At 45.0% G+C, this 19,906-nt stretch overlaps 1 protein-coding gene across 1 annotated transcript in view; it reads right to left on the reverse strand.

Moving 5' to 3' along the window:
* The window catches only part of LOC5505799, a 22,506-nt gene extending 5,855 nt beyond the window's left edge, over window positions 1–16,651 (reverse strand). Inside the window, exons 1-9 of the mRNA XM_048727290.1 lie at window positions 16,409–16,651; window positions 16,195–16,296; window positions 15,706–16,041; window positions 15,512–15,601; window positions 10,155–10,296; window positions 9,520–9,927; window positions 8,947–9,163; window positions 8,117–8,259; window positions 1,451–1,675 (exon numbers count right to left, since the gene is read on the reverse strand). Coding sequence (XP_048583247.1) covers window positions 1,451–1,675; window positions 8,117–8,259; window positions 8,947–9,163; window positions 9,520–9,927; window positions 10,155–10,296; window positions 15,512–15,601; window positions 15,706–16,041; window positions 16,195–16,296; window positions 16,409–16,651 — 1,906 coding nt within the window. The remainder of the gene's footprint in view (window positions 1–1,450; window positions 1,676–8,116; window positions 8,260–8,946; window positions 9,164–9,519; window positions 9,928–10,154; window positions 10,297–15,511; window positions 15,602–15,705; window positions 16,042–16,194; window positions 16,297–16,408) is intronic.
* Window positions 16,652–19,906: the final 3,255 nt, after the last annotated feature.

Raw genomic sequence — 19,906 nt, forward strand, 5'->3', positions numbered from 1 at the left:
GTGTCGAAGCCTTGTCATAACCGACAGTTGACTGTATTGTTACTATATCAGCAGATTCTGCTGTAGTGTACCCTGGGTACCAGAGGCTCCGAGCTTCGCGGCGACAACGATTTTAGCGAAACGAAAGAGCCACTGGTGCAACGGATGGCCAGCCTCACTATGGTGTTAGCGACGTCTCAGATTACTTGCAAAACAGGTTTCACAATCATGACGCCAGTCGCGCAAGAATGACCTGTCAAAATGTTTGTATTTGTGCTTCACGTTAATCCTACATAAAAATTTTATACGAAGTCTGGTCAGTTCAATTTGTTTTCTGCAACAAAGGCTAAAAAAGAGAAGTTGTAGAGCGTTTATCGTGCTGTTCGCTCGTATACAACATGATCCTGTCTGTAATTTACATAAACTACGTTCGACAACTAGAGAGGATAGCGAAGCAAGCTCACTCGTCCAACCGGCATTACCGCAATTAAAGGCAAGGTTCACGGAAACACTGGAGGCACAGTTTCCAGGCCCGGGAAACGACTAAAACATTCGCCGCTTATTCATTGACCATCGGCTTAGCTGGAATGATTTTGTTTGTACAAGTTTTACGCCGTAAATAACAATTAACGGCGTAGTACAAATCCTCTATGAAGACATTAGCACCATAGTGAGACTGGCTATCTGTTGCACAAGAGGCTCTTTCGCTTTGCTCAAATCGTCGTCGCCGCGAAGCTCTGAGCCTCTGGTACCCAGGAAAGCTGTTGTGCGACTAAATAGTAACCTGAAAGAAACAGAGCGGCTATTTCTGTTATTTCATTTTAATCCCGCACTACAAAGAAAACCTTAGAACGCTACATGCATTTTATACCACAGGCTTCCCATCCGCGTTAATAAAGGATTTGAAAAGGCATACGAATTAACGCAAATAAAAATCCGTGAGTTATATCTCCATGCTCTTATTCATGAAATAAACTTAGTTGGGATGTAAATGCATTAGTCTGTTGTGTTTTTTCTTCCCAAGAAGCTAAATTTTACGAGTTTAAAGCGCAATATAAGTTTGTCTCGTATTTTGTGTCTATAATTAGTATGTTAATGATACAAGGCTGGCAACTTAATTCTTACTACCTCAGCTTCAGCGCGATTTTCTACTGGATTTTTAACGACTACGAAAACATTAACATAGATACAGGATGGGAAAGGGTTGGAATTATCCCCTAATCGATTTTTAAAACAATCCGTTTAAAAACATGCGAGAAAGATTTTTTGAACGTCAATTTTAGCTTTCCGTCGATGATCGGGACAGCTGGTCAAATGGCATCCTTGGAATGTAATTTAGATACACAGTGTAACCCTACGCTAAGTTTATTTCATGAATTAGAGCATGGAGATATAACTCATAGATTTTTTGCCTGAATTTTTATGCCTTTGAAATCCTTTATTGACGCGGGTGGCAAGCCTGTGTTTATACCTTTTGCAATCCTACAATCAGCTTGTCTCTCTGTCCGATACGATCCTCTCATAAGCTTAAAGAGACTCCCCCAGTTCATAATGTCTCCCTTGACGTCACCACACCCATAGGACATACGCATTATCTCTTCAGGTACGATCACGTGACCCCATGCGGACAGGCCGGTCAGTTTCGTGGGCGAAGACGAGTTGAATGCATCATGGAATATGGAGAAGTGCGTTGTGTCTGGATAAAGGTTAAATCAAGTTAAGCCTCATAGGTAATCTATAGTTAATAAAGGTAGACCTCCCTCTATTTAATTTGGCGTCATCGGTTTAACGGAGACTAGATTTGATTAGAGTTATGGACTACGCTGAAATTATTGACTATGCGTTGATTCTTGGATAAAAACGTGACCACTCTCATCAACAACCAAAGACTGTAAAAGCTAGAAAGAGTGTAAATCTCATCGACTCTACTCATCTCCCATCTTCTCATCTCACCGTTTGCTTGATGTATCGGCGTGTTGGGGGATTAAAACTACGATTAAAACTACGGAAAGAGTGCTTGTCTAAATGGGTTTTTTATGAACTCAACAAATCCCTCGTGGGCTCATCAATCACGTGACATCATGTCCACAGGGAACCCAATAACAATAATAACGATAATGTCAATCTATGAATGTCAGTTATATATGAGTTCAGACATCCTCCGGGGGGGCGCGTAGTTGCCGGGCCCAGTCTGCGATGTGGTCCCTTGTGGCAGCTGTAATTCGCATGCTTCTACTGATAGGTTGGTTGGACTGGAGCTGACCTCCTGTCTGCGCGTCTGCAGTTTCCACAACATCAGTAGTAATCTCAAGGGGATATAGCTTGGAGATAGGTCTGTTCGTGTGACCCTTAGCTGTTTTTAAGGTTACAGCCCGTACACATCCGTCGGCACCTCTAATCAGATCTTCCACTACGCCTAGCTTCCACTTCAACCTCTTTTTCTCGCTGTGGATCTGGACAACGTCCCCTATCTTGACGCGTGTTTCACCGCTGCCACCTGTTGCGCCATGGAAGCACCGCATCGAAGTGAGGTACTCCTGCTTCCAGCGCTGCCAGAAGTGTTGTATAACTAGTGCTACACGGGTAGAACCCTTCGGAGATGATCATCGTTTCCATAGCTCGGGTCAGTTAGTTCGTCCGCATCAGTGTCAGGATGTGGGAGACTGGTAATCCTCCTTCCATACAGTAGATGGGATGGTGTGAGAGGGTCTTCATCATTTATGTCAGGAGAGACATATGTTAGTCGGCGGTCATTTTGGATAGCCTCAATTTCCATGACAACCGTCTGGAGAGTGACTAAGTTGATGGATGCTCGGCCAAGGACTTTCTTCAGCGTCATCTTCGTGAGGCCGATCAGCCTCTCCCAAAACCCTCCATACCATGGAGCTCTTTTTGGGATGAACTTCCAATCTATCCCTTGTTTGCCGAGCTCCTGTTTGAGCGTTGGTGAATTAAACAGGTGCTCGAGTTCAGCAGCCGCCGATTGGAAGGTACTGGCATTATCAGAAATGATAACGTCTGGAATGGACTGGCGGCTTGCGAATTTACGTACGGCAAGAATGAATGTTTTGACTGATAAATCTGAAACGACTTCAAGATGTACAGCTCTAGTAGCTGCGCATGTCAACAAACAGATATAGGCCTTCGAGTCAGTTTTCCCGTTTCGTATATATAGTTCTCCCGTAAAGTCCACTCCTGTAACCGCAAAGGGTCGGGTCTCCCGGAGTCTGAGGCTTGTTAGTGGCGGAGCGTCTGGAGCTCGGTATGGAGCACCGTTCACTTTTTGGCACGTTCCGCATTTGTTCAAGACCCTTTTTACTTGGAATCTTCCCGAAGGCACCCAGAATTTCTGGCGTAATGCAGTTAGTGTCGAGCTAACGCCAGCATGTAATTGGGGTTCATGCGTGTCACAGATAACGAGGGTCGTCACGTAGTCTTTCTTCGGAAGAAGAACTGGAAACTTGGCGTTTTCAGAAACAGGGGCATTGTGAATCCTCCCGCCACAGCGAAGTAAGCCATCGTCATCCATGAACAGGCGCAGCTGCCGTGTCAAAGGGGTCCCAGACTTGTCATGGGCGGAAAGGTTTGCTATTTCTTTGGCGTAAGAGTGGCGTTGGCGATCGTGGATACATGTCCTTTCTGCTTTCGTCAGCTCAGTGACCATCAGAGGTCCGTTTCTGCGGTCAGTGGGGTTTCTGAGGTTATGGACGAACCTCAGTACAAGAGCGGTTACACGTTGAAGTTTCCTCAGTGTGCTGTGTCTAGTGGGATCCATGATCGTGCTGATGCTTGGATTCTCGACTGAATTCGCGTCTGCTTCAGAGTTGGTTTGCTCTCCTAACACATCAGGTTCTGGGGTAACTTTAGGTTCTTCCTCTAGGATCTCAACAAGAAGGGTGGTGCTTGATTCCCACGTTGGCCAGTCGCATTCTGAAGTTATCCAGGATGGACCATGCAGCCATGCTGTTGATGCTTGGAGCTCTGCTGTGGTTAGACCCATCGTTAGTAGGTCTGCTGGATTATCGCGTGTGGGGCAGTAACGCCAACTAGATGGCTGAGAGAGACGCTTGATTTCTCTGACTCGATTACCTACAAACTGCTGAAGCTGCTTATTACTGTGAAGCCAATTGAGCACGATCTGGCTGTCCGACCAGAAGAATGCTTCTAGATCAGGAAAATTCTTCTGCAAAGAGTTAAGCAAGTACTCTGCAAGGTTTGCACCAGCCAGTGCTGCCATCAATTTTAGTTTGGGGAGTGACAGTTCCTTTACTGGAGCGACACGTGACTTTCCCATCACAAAGGAAGTCTGATTGGGCTGCCGTATGTATGCCACAGCTCCGTAGGCTTTCGGGCTAGCATCCACGAACACATGCAGCTGAGTCGTCTCGTTGGCTGACCGATTGCTGAGATAGCATCTAGGAATAGTAAGATTGGTTGATTGTCGGATTTCTTGCGCAATGCTGAGCCAGCGAGTTCGTATCTCCCCATTCAGGGGTTCATCCCAATCTACGTTTAACTTCCAGAGGTCCTGGATAAGGATCTTAGCGCGGATTGAGATGGAGGTGATGAGGCCTAGTGGGTCATAGATCTTAGATGACTCCCTTAAGATCTCTCGCTTTGTGACAAGAGTGTCGTCAGATGCTAGTAATTCTTTACATGCAAGTGTTAGCGTTTCGGTTGAGGTGTCCCACCGTAAGCCTAGAACATTGACACTGTCGCAGTTGGCATCATTCACTCCATCAAGGGTAGCACGATGGAGAAGGGGTTGGCTATTGGATGCCCAAGACCGTAAGTTGAACTTGGCTTCAGTCATGACACTTCTTGATTCGTCATAGTAACTCAGGGCCTCTTGATGTGTTTCACAGCCGGTGATGATGTTGACAACATAGAGATTGTCCCTCATGTCCTGTGTGACTGGTGTCTTATGTTTATCAAGGTGTGTTTGAAGGACAGCATTCAGCATAAAGGGGGAGCTCGCAGAGCCAAAAAGGACCGACTTGAAACGGTAGGTCTGGAACTCACTTTCGGGATCACCGGGATCGGAGAGCCATAGGAACCGGGTCATGTCGCGGTCAGCTTCGCTGAGACGTACATGGAGGAAAGCTTTTTCTATATCAGTAGAAATTCCAATAGGGTGGGCGCGAAACCGCACTAAAATCGAGCCCATGTCGGCTAGGTAAGGTGAACCGACCTCTAGGCAGTCCTTCAGACTTGGGGTCGAGGGAGCCTGGTGACAACTACAATCGAAGACAATACGAATGGGCGTGGTCGATGACTCCTTTTTTACATGGTGGTGGGGTATGTAGTGGGCGTGGTCAGACGGGTCAGGGTTGCTAACCTTCTCAATGAACCCTCTGGCCTCTTGTTCCTTGATGATGTCGTCATAACTCTTCATCAAATCTGGTGTCAGGTGAAGTCGTCGTGCGGTAGCCCTTGTGCGTCTCTCGCAGATACTGAAGTTAGTTGGGAGAGGGGCGTGCTCTTCCTTCCAGGGAAACCCAGCAATGTATGTGCCGTCTTCGTCTCTAGTGATCGAGGTGGCCTGGTAATTAGTCAAGAAGTTCTTCTCAGGGGGGTCAGCATTGGGTGATATGCCCATTGACTCTAGGGACCAAAATTGCTGTAGATCAAATTCATCTTCTTGGTGGGCTGAAATGTGGAATATGTTAGTCACATTGCCCTGCATCCCCCTGGCCCTTACAGGACCAGATAGTAGATAGCCCAATTTGGACTGCATAGCTGTGGGCCCCTCTTCCCCTCGGATAATCTTATCTTGAACAATGTCCCAGTAATGGTCAGCACCAATTAACAAGTTGATCTCGAAATTACCACTGGACACTGGGTGTGCTAATTTCAATCCTTTCAGGTGGGGCATGCTACTGACATCTGTGTGATGTTTGCATTGCAAGGGGGTGGCTATATGTGGAACAACAAGCACCCGGAGAGGAATCCTTTCCCCTTGCTCACTGATTACTTCAACATTTGTAACTTCTAGTCTCCTAAGGGAATGTTCTGTTGCCCCGAAGGCAGACATGGAGATATTCTCCCTTGAAATAGGCTTTGCGCCGAGTTCATCAGCGAGTTTCTTAGTAATGAAGGAGCGTTGCGCGCCCTCATCGAGAAGTATGTTCACCTCCCTGCTAGTATTCCCAACCCTGACATGGCTTACGGCAGTTTTTAGAAGTATCGGATACTCATGGGTGATGCCATAGGGGTGTGCTGGTGCTAATGTGGTATGAACCGACTGGGATTGCTCTGCTTGGGGTGGGGGCTCCTTGTTCCCAGGGTGAGGACCTTGCCCCTTGTCTCTCTCACAAATTGTGGTGTGATGTTTACCTCCGCATTGACGGCAGCGAAACTTCGAGGTGCATTTGGAGCTGATATGGGAGGATGAAAGGCAATTATAACAGAGCCTCAGCTTGACAACAATGTCCTTCCTTGCTTTAGGGTCAAAAACGGTGGCGCAGTTATGTGTACTGTGCTTCCCTTTACAGTAAACGCACTGAATGACCTTGGGTTTGCCTTTCCCCTGGGGATGAGGCCACTTTACCCCGGTAAAGAATGAGGCTGTGGGTGTAGATTCCGACAGGAGGGGGGATCCTGCTTCTAAAACCTTAAGCTCATGCTTAAGAGCTTCCCTCAGACCTTGTATGGTCCAGTCTCCCCCTTGTTGTATCCTGGCTAGGTTGCGCTTGGTTTCATGAGGGAGCTTTCCTAAAATAACAGGAATAAGGAGTTCCCCAAAGGAGTCTTGGGACTTGCCGATGCATCACAAAAGGGGCGCAAGCTCTCAAGATTGCTTGTGGGAAATTGCAGATCTAATAGGGCAGTCATATGAGCATTCGTCACTGTGTGTTCGCCCAAAACGTTCATTGAGAGTGGCCAGTGCCTTCACATAATTATCCCCTGAAATTAGGTAGCCCCCAATTGCTTGCTCTGCCTCCCCTGAAACCTGGGCCTTTAGGTAATTAAACTTGTCTACATCAGGCAAGCCTGGCTTGCTGTGAACAGCTACATTAAAGGAATCCCAGAAGGTCATCCACTCCAACGGGTCCCCACTAAAAACGGGCAAGTTCAGCTTTGGGAGACGTGTGCTATAGGAGTTGAAGTTACTTGCTTGGGGAATGAAAGGCTCATTGCTGGGGTGAGTAATGTTTGGGGGCGGGACAACTTGAGTTGTGTTTGAGGGTGGCAGGACTTGGGTTGGATCTATATTGGTTGGATTTTGAGACATGGAAGAAGCGCTTTGGGGAGAGGATGTTGGAGCGACAGGCGGCGGAACGACGGGGGAGGGAGTATTAACACTCGGTACATTGTCATTGTTAATGATTACACTTAGCTTTGCAATCATATCTGTGATCCCTTCCTGGATTTCCTCCGTTTCCATTATTTCCTCCTCCAAATCTTCAGGCTTCTCGATTTTCGGGGCTATGATCTCATCTAAGTCTCGGAGTTTCCCAGCCTTTGCTTCGAGTTGATGCGTTGTGTTTTTCGCCGATGCGAGTTCGAGTTTGGTAAACCCGCCATCTTTGGTAAAAATCTCCTCGGATTTCTTCATTAACTTCGTAAGATGGCGCCTGTGGCCTCGCCGAGAGGCAATTAGACGTTGCAGCTCCTCCATCCTGGTCACGGCACCAATGTATCGGCGAGTTGGGGGATTAAAACTACGATTAAAACTACGGAAAGAGTGCTTGTCTGAATGGGTTTTTTATGAACTCAACAAATCCCTCGTGGGCTCATCAATCACGTGACATCATGCCCACAGGGAACCCAATAACAATAATAACGATAATGTCAATCTATGAATGTCGGTTATATATGAGTTCAGATACTTGATGTGATCGAAGCTTTATACTGTATGCTCGTATATATTATAGGAACTTTTAGATCCAAGAACAATATCTATACATCTTAAAGTTTCTGCTTTGGTTGTACGCGCCACGTGTTTATGGGTTTCATTGTCACACAACCTTCACAAAACTGGCTGGTTTTCGCCCAGATCTACGTCCACTTCTGTGCCATTCAAGCGCCCATGTTACTTTTCGCCGAGGCATGATACTCAGGATTCTATTGTTACCTATTTTGTCACAAAAGTTAGTCTAGTCGCGTATTTTGATTTTGATAGATATTGCCATACCTGGTAATGTTAAGCGTGCACTGAGCAAGCGACCAAAACCGATGACCTGCCCATCAAGGTAAATCTCCCAGACTCCGGCATGTGACTTCCACGTGACACACACGTGACGCCATATTTTATTGCAAACACAGTTATCGTAGGAGCTGCCATAAAAATCAAACGACTGACTAAAATAACTGTTCTAACGCATCTATCATTCCACCTTATTGCATAGTTGGTATAAGAGGGATCGCTCAAGTATGAGCGTTTTAAAAGTTTTATAAGTATGGTCTGACTACAAAGACTACAGACAGGCTGTAGAATAACTAGGTGGTATGAATAGAAAGACTACAGACAGGCTGTAGAATGACTCGGTGGTATGAATAAAAAGACTTACAGACATTAAGCTGCAGAATGACTAGGTTGTATGAATAGAAATACTACAGACAAGCTGTAGAATTCCTAGGTGGTATGAATAGAAAGACTACAGACAAGATGCAAAAGTAAAACCGGCAATCAGATTTATTCAACTATTCATTCATCCATTATAATTTTAATTCTAGACCTTTAACACATTATAATAAAACAAAAGTAAAGACTATTATTGCATGATGAGGGGTGTTTTACGGACTCGAGGTCCCATATACCGTACTGTTTACTGTAATATACAAAACTAAACACAAACAGAAAACCCAATCACTTAAAGCACTATATTCATCTAAAACAACAGTCTATCCTCATTGATTTGAAGTGCCAGAGAGTGATAGAAGGAATTAAAATCAAACATAGAATTAGGTTGATCAGTAAGGACTAATCTTGTTGGAGAGACAATATCGAATAATTGTACTTACATCTTATTTCCAAGAACTTTGAGCTGAAGTGCGCAGTGTCTCTGCGTAAAGCCTATTACAGTATTGCCGTCATGTGTTTCCATAGCAACCTCAAGACGCGAAGGGTTACACATGACCCAGTAACACAGAGTGATCGCAGCAGTCATGTTGATTGGCAGTTGGGTATGGAACTGTTTTTGGCTGGATAAAATTGCTGTTTCTACGCCATTATCATCGCCTAAAATAGAATGAGATATTCACTAAGCGCCTTCTTATCCATCTGTCGTTTTACTAAAAATAACATGAGGCAAGCGCGCGGGAAACCTGTGATGCTCTAAACGGGTTTTGGGCTTTCAAGATGGCAGCCACAAGAATCGTTAAAATATTAATTCCTTTAATTTTATGTAGAAAATATCGACTTAGCTCTTAATCTATAAAGAGCAGACTAAATATGGCGGAATTAGATACTTAATAAAGAATTGGCCCAAGCGAACTTCTAGAAAAACGAAAGTTTCCAAAACACAATAGATTGATATGTATAATGTTTCTTGACGACGACAGAGAACTTGCATTATTCTTTTTTATGTTACTTACCCCCTTTTGGAGCGTCGCTTATATCCGTCACATTAGCAAACACCCAAGTGCCGTTACCGCCCTTCGATGTCCACGTGCACAGCTCGTGACCCCACGCACACTCCCTGTCGATTCGATACACCTCGTTAGCACCATTAGCACCGCGCCCATTATCGACACACTCAATCGAGCCACCATTCCCGCCATAGTCAGACATGCCTCCCGCCACACACTTGCCGCCATCTTGGATTCCGAAGACTTCGTAACCGCGACGGAACGCAGCATCAGCGCAGCGCAGAATGGCGCCAGCTCGCTGTTGGTAACTCCACTGAAGGGCAGGGTCGATGTTCTCAAGGGAGGGGAGGGTGGTATTTGGTCCTTTGCTTTTGAAGCAGCCAAGATTTTCTATTGTCCTGATTCCCTTGGGAACTGAAACATATAATTCTTTCAATATGATATCAAATGATGAGAAATTTGACTCAGATGACCGGATTTGCTGGATTGGATGTGGCATCACAGCATGCAGCTTTTCACCTGCTGGGCAGACATGCATCTCTATATACCGGAAGTGACGTATGTCTCACGTTACCTGCTCAGCAGCCAAACATCTCAACGGCTATTTGTGACCGGACGTGAAGTTAAATATGTGCATATACCTGATAGGCAGCCATACATCTCCACGCGCATGGCGGGATGACTGTGCCACTTGACCGGGTGGAGTCTGACGTACCACCCTATGATTGGTGGATTCACGTCATTTTGCACAACGGTAGTGTCGTCACTGTTGCCAGAGAATTCCTGTTACATGAACAACAGCATGAGGAGTAGTAATTGCAGAGACAGGACAGGAAGGGAAAGTCTAGCATGCTGCTAGCCATACGAAATAGCCATATGATAGATTAATAGATAAAGCCGCAGATTCCACTTTATCGATCGTGTCAAAGGCATCAATGCACAATTAGCCTAGCCTTTTTGCCTATTTATAATAGGTCATTAAGCCTAGAATTAAATAAAAGATCTCAATTTGTGAAATGTGTAATATATAGATTTAGGCACTGCCTAAAACGGAGCCAGTATTTAACAACTTTTTGTGTTGACTGATAGATATAGTTTTAGGGGGGTTGTTCGATAGGACGACGAAACAATGTTAAACCAACAAGATTTAATAAAACTCTCTCTATTTTTCTTACACGCGTTTTTCTTTTTTAACCTCCAAACAACCACACAACGAGGCGCCGCGCAGGGAAGTTACATTCCTAAACCGGTTTATCCGGAAACTAACAAGTCACGCAATCCTCCTAAACATTCCCCATCCCTGCACTGAGGGGTCAGTTTGTTCCTAGAAAAGAAACTGATAATACGTAACTGTTCATGAAGACTCTCCGACTTCAAGAGGAACTAACTTAGTAATAGGACGGATTTAATTCTATAACCGCACTATTCTCGGTATGCATAAATTAGAATAATTACTTATGAGACTGTGAAGATAACGATAATTTACTCAGTCTTCACCAAACGTTATAGCAGAAGGTTCTGTGATTTGCCAGTTCTGCATAATAGCTCCGTTCCTGCACACTCAATGGCTCAAGTTCCCCAACCTGAAGATGTTCCGGTAATAGCTGCTCAAGCTATGCCTGAGGCTGTTCTGCCGGCCGTTTTGCCAGCCGTAGTGCCGGCCGTTTTACCGGCCGTTTTACCAGCCGAACCTGCGCAAAATCCAGTTGCCGCCCTTGCGAATCAGGTTGGTTTGTCTTTCTTGTTAGCAATTTACTTCAGTTTAGCCGTAGTAAGTGTTAAGTTATTTTATGTTAGGAGTCGTTTTCTTTATTTTTGTCGGTTTCGTATTTATTAGCGTTTTGGTGTATTTAGCTTTATGGTCTACTTATTATAGTGTCGTGCTATCTGTGTGTTGCCTCTAGTCGTTTTATTCCATTTTTCCGCATTTAGTTTGCATTACCAGTTTTGTATTATCTTCTTAGTAGTCGCTTTTGGTACTATAAGTTTTGTTAGCATTTCTATTGCTAGTTAGCTGTCATTTGTTCTTTATTACCGTTCCTTTATTCGTTAGCCCTAGATTCTTTGGAGCTCGTTCGTTATTTTACACAGTACTTCCTAGATCTAGTGAGCGATTTTTGGTTCTTGGCTTCTTTTCTTTTTATTCAGTGCGTTAACTCGTTATTAGCCTTAGCTTTTTGCACTTGTCATTACGAGTTTAGTTATAGGTTCTTTTGGTTTCTCGCTTCTGCATTTGCACTCCTTGTTTACATTCCGTTGGTAGTCTATTGGTTTCCCTCGTTTTGTTTAGCGTCCTTTGTTATTTAAGCGTCTTTTGGTTTGGCAATCTTGTTAGTTTTTTTGATTAGAATAGATTTTATTGGGTCCGGCGGATATTATCTAGGCCGTGGTGAAGAAGTTATGCCAGCCTATCAATTTCTTATAGGCTTGGGTCCGGCCAAAATTTTTCTTGGCCGAGGTGAGGAAGTTATGCTAGCCTATCAATTTCTTATAGGCTTGGGTCCGGCAAATATTTTCTATGCCGGGGTGAGGAAGTTATGCTAGCCTATCAATGTTCTTATAGGCTTGGGTCCGGCTAAATTATCTATGCCGGGATGAAGGAGTTATTCTAGCCTATTAATTTTCGTATAGGTTTGGGTCCGGTCAATTTTTCTAGGCCCGGGTGAAGGATATATACCAGCTTATCAATTTTTATTTAGGCAGGACACCGGACTAAAATATTTTAGACCTGGAAGGAGTTATGCTAACCTATCGATATTATTTAGGCTTCGGTTCGGCTATATTCATCGGCAAAAAAAACTGCAGGGCGACTACGACTCGAACGAAGTGCTTTAAACCACAGCTCAGATCCATGTGGGATCTAGAGCTGCGACCGGGCTAGCGTGATGCCAATTGTGCGGATCAGGCATGCGGCCTTTGCTAGTCTAAAACTCCGTCGGATAGCCAAACTATCCTTGCGAGTATGTATACATAAATGTGGACTTTAGAAGCACACTAGCATACACACATTGGCACCAGTTTTTTTGCCGATGAAGTTTAAATGAGGCAAACCGGCTATACCATGCTGACGAGTCAAGGACGAAACAGCTGTCCATTGTTGCCGATCTGCACGGGTAATAGACTGTGCTAGCGTCCCGTCTTGGCCCGACTGGTGCCAATGTGTGTATGCTAGTGTGCTTCTAAAGTTCACATTAATGATGTTGAAGCAGCCCTTCGTCATGTGAGGAAGGTGGTGTCCCGGGCTCCCGAGTCATTTGATGCGCATCTCGCGGTCTCGTCTTTGGAAATTCTTGTAGACGCCGCAAAGTTCTCATCGCATAAAGAAGCGAATTATTATGAATCTTGTCTTGAAGCCATTCGAGAGCACGTCCATGACGGGAACGTCCGTACCCTACTGCAAAAGCTGGTAGGGTCCAAAGAGGATTGTAAAGTGGCCTCGATTACTGACAGGTGGAAGAAGCTTGGGAAACCCGCTCAACCTTGCTATTCTACACCGCCTGGCTATACGCCACCTTCTAGTTATGCGCCTCAGCCTGTCTACCATGACCCTCGAGCATCTTACAGGGGCAATCAAGGGTGTTTCTCCTGTGGAAGTTTCTCCCATGGCTCGATTCCATTATCTCTAATGCTTCCAATAGTGGTTGGGGAGGTTCTATTCTTACTAATCAAGGCCAACGTACTACCATTCGTGACTACTGGACCCCACGAATAGATGCGCTTCCTATTTGTGTTAAGGAAACATATGCTTTAGTGTATACACTCCAAGCTGGGAAGGAAATCCTTCAAAACGCTCGAGTCGATGCCGAAGTTGACAGTACTACTCTTATTTACTCTTGGAAGAGAGGAGGAGGCAAGAGCAAACCTATGACTGAAGCGCTTAAGGAATTTTTCTATACGTCCCGTGACCTTAATATCAGTCTTCAACTTTGCTATGTTCCATCCGACTTGAACCAGGCAGACGCTCCTTCGCGCTCTCGTTCTGAGCTTGATGTTTCACTTAGCCCGTCTTCCTGGTCAAAGATCCAGATAGCCTTTGGTCCTCATGATTTTGACTTAATGGCCCTCGACTCTAACGCTCAGAAGGACTATACGGGAACTCCTCTTCCACACTTCACCCCCTGGCCTACACATTCTTCAGGAGGAGTTTATGTCTTCCGCCAGGACATATCCCGTATAAACGCTTATGTTTTTCCCCAAAATTTGTTGATTGGTCCGTTACTACGTTTTATGGAATGTAATCAACGCCCCTTTACACTTGTCGTTCCGGATCTTCAACCTCGCAAATATTGGTGGCCCATTATCAATTCGCGTGCTTTTGAGACCCTTCTATTCGGAAAGAAAGGCGAAGGTTCCCAAGATGGACATTAATTTACAACAATTAGAAGACATGATTACGAATCTGAAGAAGACGACGTCAGGAAAACCATACGAGAAGCAAAAGTCCAGTTTATGTAAAGAATTTTCAACGTTCTTAGGTAACTTGCCATTTCCTAAATCTATCTTATGACGATATCATTCGAGTTTTAGTCTTTGAAGATCGGTCAGGTAAAACGCTAGTTCTTATCTCGGATTGTCCTAATCTAGTGCTTCGTTTCTCTGAGGGTTGTAATTGCCCAAAACGCCTCGCTGCGTCTACCGTAGACAGTTTGATTGGTAAATTACGCTCTATATTTTCTAATAACGGTAGAGGAGGCGAATTGCACGAGGCCCTAGGTAAAAGTAATCCTGCGACGCATTCTTCTGTTAAACAATATCTTAAGGCAATCTCAGAAGAACAAGCTCGTAATTACCCCTAACATTACCCCGAAGCAAGCTAGCCCTTTGTTTTTAGATAAGCTTGTTAAGCTTGCTAAGCATTTACATTCGGGTTTAGCTACACCGGGTATCCTTGCTATAGACTTATATATTGTTTCTCGGGACCTAGCCTTCTTTACTGTTAACTTTTTTGCAGGAGATAGATCCTCCGGCCAGGGTAAAGTTAGGACTAAGGAGGTCTTACAACTTCCCGACGACTCCGGATTTTTGTTTAATCATACTTTCTTTAAAACGCTTAGGGTAAAAGACAGAAATTTTTTCTTCGTATAAAAGTTACTTCTCCATATGTATGTCATATTACAAATTTAAAAAGCTATGTTTGTCTGTAATAGAATGAGGATAGAATTAAGACATGGATTTCTATTTAAATCTACAACGCCTAATAATTGTGTTTCTACTTCGCCATTTGTTGGGTCAACGATAGCTAGTAGACTCTCCAAATATTTAAAGGATTTAGGAATTTATGAGGGAGAAACGATTCACAGTTTCAGAGGTGCATGCTCTATCACTCTATGCTCGGTGTTTCGGAGAAGCAGGTCGCTCAACATGTTGGTTGGAATAATAATGACATGGTTTCTTATTATTCTGAAGTTTATAAAGTAGTGCATGCATCCGCAACTGCTTCAACTCTCGCTGCAAGCGCAGCTCACACTGATAACTCTATTACTTTCCTATTACTCTTCACAGCTCTGAAGTCATTGTTCTCTTTATTCATATAAATAATATTATACTATTCTCGGTATGCATAAATTAGAATAATTACTTATAAGACTGTGAAGATAACGATAATTTACTCAGTCTTCACCAAACGGCTTAGCAGAAGGTTATGTGATTTGCACCCACCCTCCTCCCTGCAGGAACGGAACTCTCTCTTTCACTCGTCTTTTATTTCAGGACCTGCTCTTGGCCTCAGAGCTTATGCTTTCCCATTACTCTTTACAGCTCTGAAGTCATTGTTCTCTTTATTCATATAGAGAATATTATACTGTACTTAAGCCACTCGTGTGTGCCCGTCTTGTCTAGGGTAGGTTTCCACGATTCTTCCTAAAGGCCAGCGACCTTTTGGGAGATCCGGATCCAGTGCTATCACTACGTCTCCTTCCTTTAAGTCCTTCATTTCCTTAGTACACTTCGCTCTAGTGTTCAGTGTTGGGAGTTATTCCCGTTGCCATCGCGACCATACCTTAGAAATAATCGCGTGGACCTTGCGCCAGCGGTTGCGTGGATTATATGCCGCAGTATCCACAGTTTCAGGAGCAAACCGTCCCCTCATCTGTCCATGAAGGAAGTGATTAGGGGTTAAAGGAACGTTATCCCTGTGATCTGCAAACTGATATGTTAACTGACGAGAGTTGAGTAGACTCTCAACCCCGGTACAAACAGTAACCAACTCTTTATCTGTGACATCATTTCCAACCTCTGCGTAGAAGGCGTGTTAGCCGCCTTGACAATTATCTCGTGTGCCCCAACGAAGTGTGGAGCGCCTGGCGGGTTGAACCGCCACTTTATCCCCTTCTGTGCTGTAGCAAGCATAACATTGTCGGTGTCAATCTGACCAACAAGTTCCTGGAACTCATTAACCGCACCAACACAATTGGTGCCATTGTCACTCACAATCTCCTTTGGCAACCCTCTTCTGTTCGTGAACCTGTTCAACGCCCTTAAAAAGCTGTCTGTGTCGAGTCCCCATGACACCTCTAGGTGTACTGCAGTCTTCGATAAACATGTAAACACACATAACCATATCTTGAGTCGGCTTCGTCCGCGCCCCTGGATAGTGATAAATGTACCCGCAAAGTCTACTGCTGTCTGGTCAAACGGACGAAGTGAGAAACGAAGTCTCACCTGAGGAAGCGGCGTCATTACCTGAGTGGCGGTCTCGTTTTTCTGCTTCCTACACTTGTTACACTCATGCTCCCACTCTCTGATCTCTTCACACGCAGCGATGATCCAGTACCTATCACTGATCTGCGATAAGATAAAAGTTCGACCCTACACTGTGATTGGCCAACTCATGATAGTGCTTGACTATCAATTTGGTCACCCAATGTCCCCTTGGTAATATATTAGGGAATCTGACATCATAAGTTAGCTCGTCTGCAAAATGAAGCCGTCCGTCACAGCGAATAACCTCCTGCTCATCCAATCTAGGACACAACATGGCGAGTAAACTCTTACTTGGGAGTTGCTTCCCTGTTGCGAGCGCCTTGTACTCTTCGGTAAATGCTTGGCATTGAGCCAGTCGTATTATGCCCTCCTCCGAATGACTGAGTTCCTCCGGGTGTAGTTCGCGTCCAATCAGCCTGTCCTGTAGGTTTCTCATGTTGAACACTACTCGCCGTACTCGAGCATGTAAGCGCACAAAGCGTGTCCAGCTTGAGAATCGTGTAGGCTCAAGCTTCCACTCCTTGTCTACTGATGCTGTCACCTCACTCCCTTCCGGAATCTCTGCATCCGACTAGTCAGCACTCTGCTTACATGTACTTCTTCTTCTTCCTTGCTGCCCGCTGTCTTCGTTTCCAGTAACAGCTTGAGGTGATTTCCTTTCTCATCTTAGACCACTTTGTCTTGTCCTGTAACAGCCATGTGTGCCCATGCCACCACAGTGAGCTATCCGAAAGTTCCTCTGGAGTTGCACCTCTGGTGCACAGATCCGCAGGGTTTTTCTTGGTCACGACATGTTGCCACTGTGAAGGTTCGGTAGCCATCTGGATCTCCCCAATGCGGTACGCAACAAAGGGGCAGAAGTTCCGGCCATGACCCCGAACCCACCAAAGAACATCCATGCTATTATAGTAAAATGTCACTGACTGCATAGGTATGCCCAGAATCTGTGTCAGATGCTGAGTCAACCGTAAGCCCAGCACTGCTCCCATGAGCTCCAGTCTAGGTACCGTCACAGGTTTTACTGGAGTCACTTTACTCTTTGAAGCGATCATTCGACTTGAAGTTGTGTTGTCGTCATAGCAACACACAAGGTATGCTACTGCCCCATATCCCTGAATAGAAGCATCGACAAAGGTGATAATCTTCTTCTCAACACCCACCTTATTGTCACAAAAACACCTGGGGATCCTTACACACTTCAAATAAGACAACTGTCCGAACCACTCAACCATTTGTGCAGCAACATCATCCTGGATGACATCATCCCAATCATAACCCATTGCCCAGAGCTTCTGAAGAATTATCTTCGCAACCACTACAAACGAACTCACAAAACCCAAGGGGTCGAAAACAGTTGCGATTTTTCGAAGTACATTTCGCTTTGTCAACTGAATGTCAGATGGCACGGCTACCGCAGTCACGGTGAACTTGTCCTCATTGCTGTGCCAAGATATTCCTAGTGTCTTCACTACAGGGTCCTGATTGTCACCTATCTTCTTCTCACTTGCATGCTCATTCTCTGGAATGGTAGCCATGACTTCTGGGGAATTTGAAATCCACTTTCTAGCATGAATCCCTGCCAAACCCCATAATCCTCTCAGCTGACCGTAAAGCTCGATGCCCTCTTCGACACTAGCAACAATGTCAATAGAATCATCCATGTAAGTTGACTTCAGCACAGTCTCTATCTGCTGCCACTGGATATTCATGTTGATATCTTCTGGCATTTTCTTGAGCGACAAACTGTGCAGAGTTCTTCCCAAAAACAGCTCGACTAAACTCATAAACATCTGGCTCTCGGCCAGTGTCACAGTCGCGCCATAGTATACGGAAATATGGTCGATCCTCTTCTTCTATCTCTATTTGCATATACATTATTACCTTAATGTCACAAGCCAAAGCCACTAGATTACGACGGAAACGTACAAGGACATTAAACAGGTCTTGCTGAAGCTTGGGTCCTGCTCTAATCGTATCATTCAACGACACCCCTTCGCATTTGGCTGCACAATCTATTACGATTCCAACCTTCGTAGTAGATTTGTTCAGTCTCACCACCGCGAAATGTGGGAGAAGCCAGGCCTGAGGGGGCGGTGCTTCATTAGGTGGAACCTTCCGCAAGTAACCCTTTTCCTCGTATGCTTTTATTGTCGCCTGGTACTGCTTCTGCACAAAATCGTCCTTCTCAAACTAGTTTGTTCTCTGTGTTTAACAGACGAGACATTGCAATGGATGTGTTGTCTGGCAGCTTCGGTCTTCCATCCTTCCAAGGTATTCCTATTTTATCTGCCACTTTCATAGCTCATAGTGTCGCTAAGTTTCTTGTTCGCCTTGTTCTCTTCCTCTGTCTAAACTCTGTTGACCTGGGAATCGGTACCGTAACTCTCAATTTCCCAGAACCTCCTGAGTGTATTGTCCACTTCACCACACCCACTACCACTTGTTCTCCTACTATGTAATGTCCGAATAACATGAGCTCGCGCAGAAGAATGTTACCTTGTCATCACGTTTCCCTATGCATGTCCAGCCGAGGGGACCTAGCCGAGCGATTGGCTCCCCCGGCTGTCCACGGATATCAGCCTTGAATAATGCATATCAGTGTTGTCTACACCAATTAACAAATCTACTAGAAATCCATTAGCTGGTTTTGCGAGTTCACAGTTCTTCAGATGCGACCATCTGTCCTTAGACCTTAGATTCGCTTCAGTCTTCGACTTTGTAGCTTCCAGTCACCTTGCTAGGGCATGTTTTGACATTTACAGACCTGCTAAACTGCCCATTTACACTCAATCTCTACGGTAGCAGGCATGGATTGAAATGTCTCAACTGCATCATTCAACACATTGACTTGCACGGTTACGTATGACTCGTCAATCCCCAATTTCCCTGCAATATCCTCGTTTAGAAATGTCTCGTTCGACGCATCATCCAGCAGCGCATTCACTTTGACTTTACGACCATTCGCTATGACTTCTCGTTGGTGCCCCCTCCCGTGGATTCACAGGGGCCCGGGTTTCTTGCTGGCTCGGAAGCGGTACATCATGAAGTAGAACATGGTGGGTTTTCTTGCAACCATTCTTATCACAAGACTTGGATCTAGGACAGTCTGCACCCCTGTGATCACTAGCGAGGCATCGGAAACACAAGTTATTATTATTCGCAAAACTCCATCGATCCGACACACTCAATCCCTGAAAACCACTACAAGACCACACTTTATGATTACCGTTGCAAAAATTACTAGGTTTGGGCCTAGCCCCCATAGAAACCTCTCTATTACCACTCCCGAACATAACTCGTGCGCCACCACCACCCCTACGACTGGTTTAGGATTTTCCGGCTCTCCACTCTTCAATTAATTTCCATGCAACATTTCTGTTGTTTCCCTGACCCGTACGTCCTCTTTCAGCCAATCTTTCAAACTCAAAACAGATTTCAACTGACTATGCTCTCGCAGCCACCGACTATATTTCTCCACATGCTCATTACATAACTTCCTTACTAACAAGCTATGCAAAGTTCCTTCTCCTAGCTCGCCGTCTCTGCTCTCTGCTTGAAGTTTGACAACAGTCACACGTACCTGATCAGCAAACTTCTCAAAACCCTGAATGTCACTGTTCTCCAAAGGAACAAATCCTTCAAGTTGTTCCATGTATGCCTGCGTTGACCACCAAACTTGGTCCTCAATATT

This window comes from Nematostella vectensis, chromosome 5, assembly GCF_932526225.1.
Source record: "Nematostella vectensis chromosome 5, jaNemVect1.1, whole genome shotgun sequence".
NCBI lineage: Eukaryota > Metazoa > Cnidaria > Anthozoa > Actiniaria > Edwardsiidae > Nematostella > Nematostella vectensis.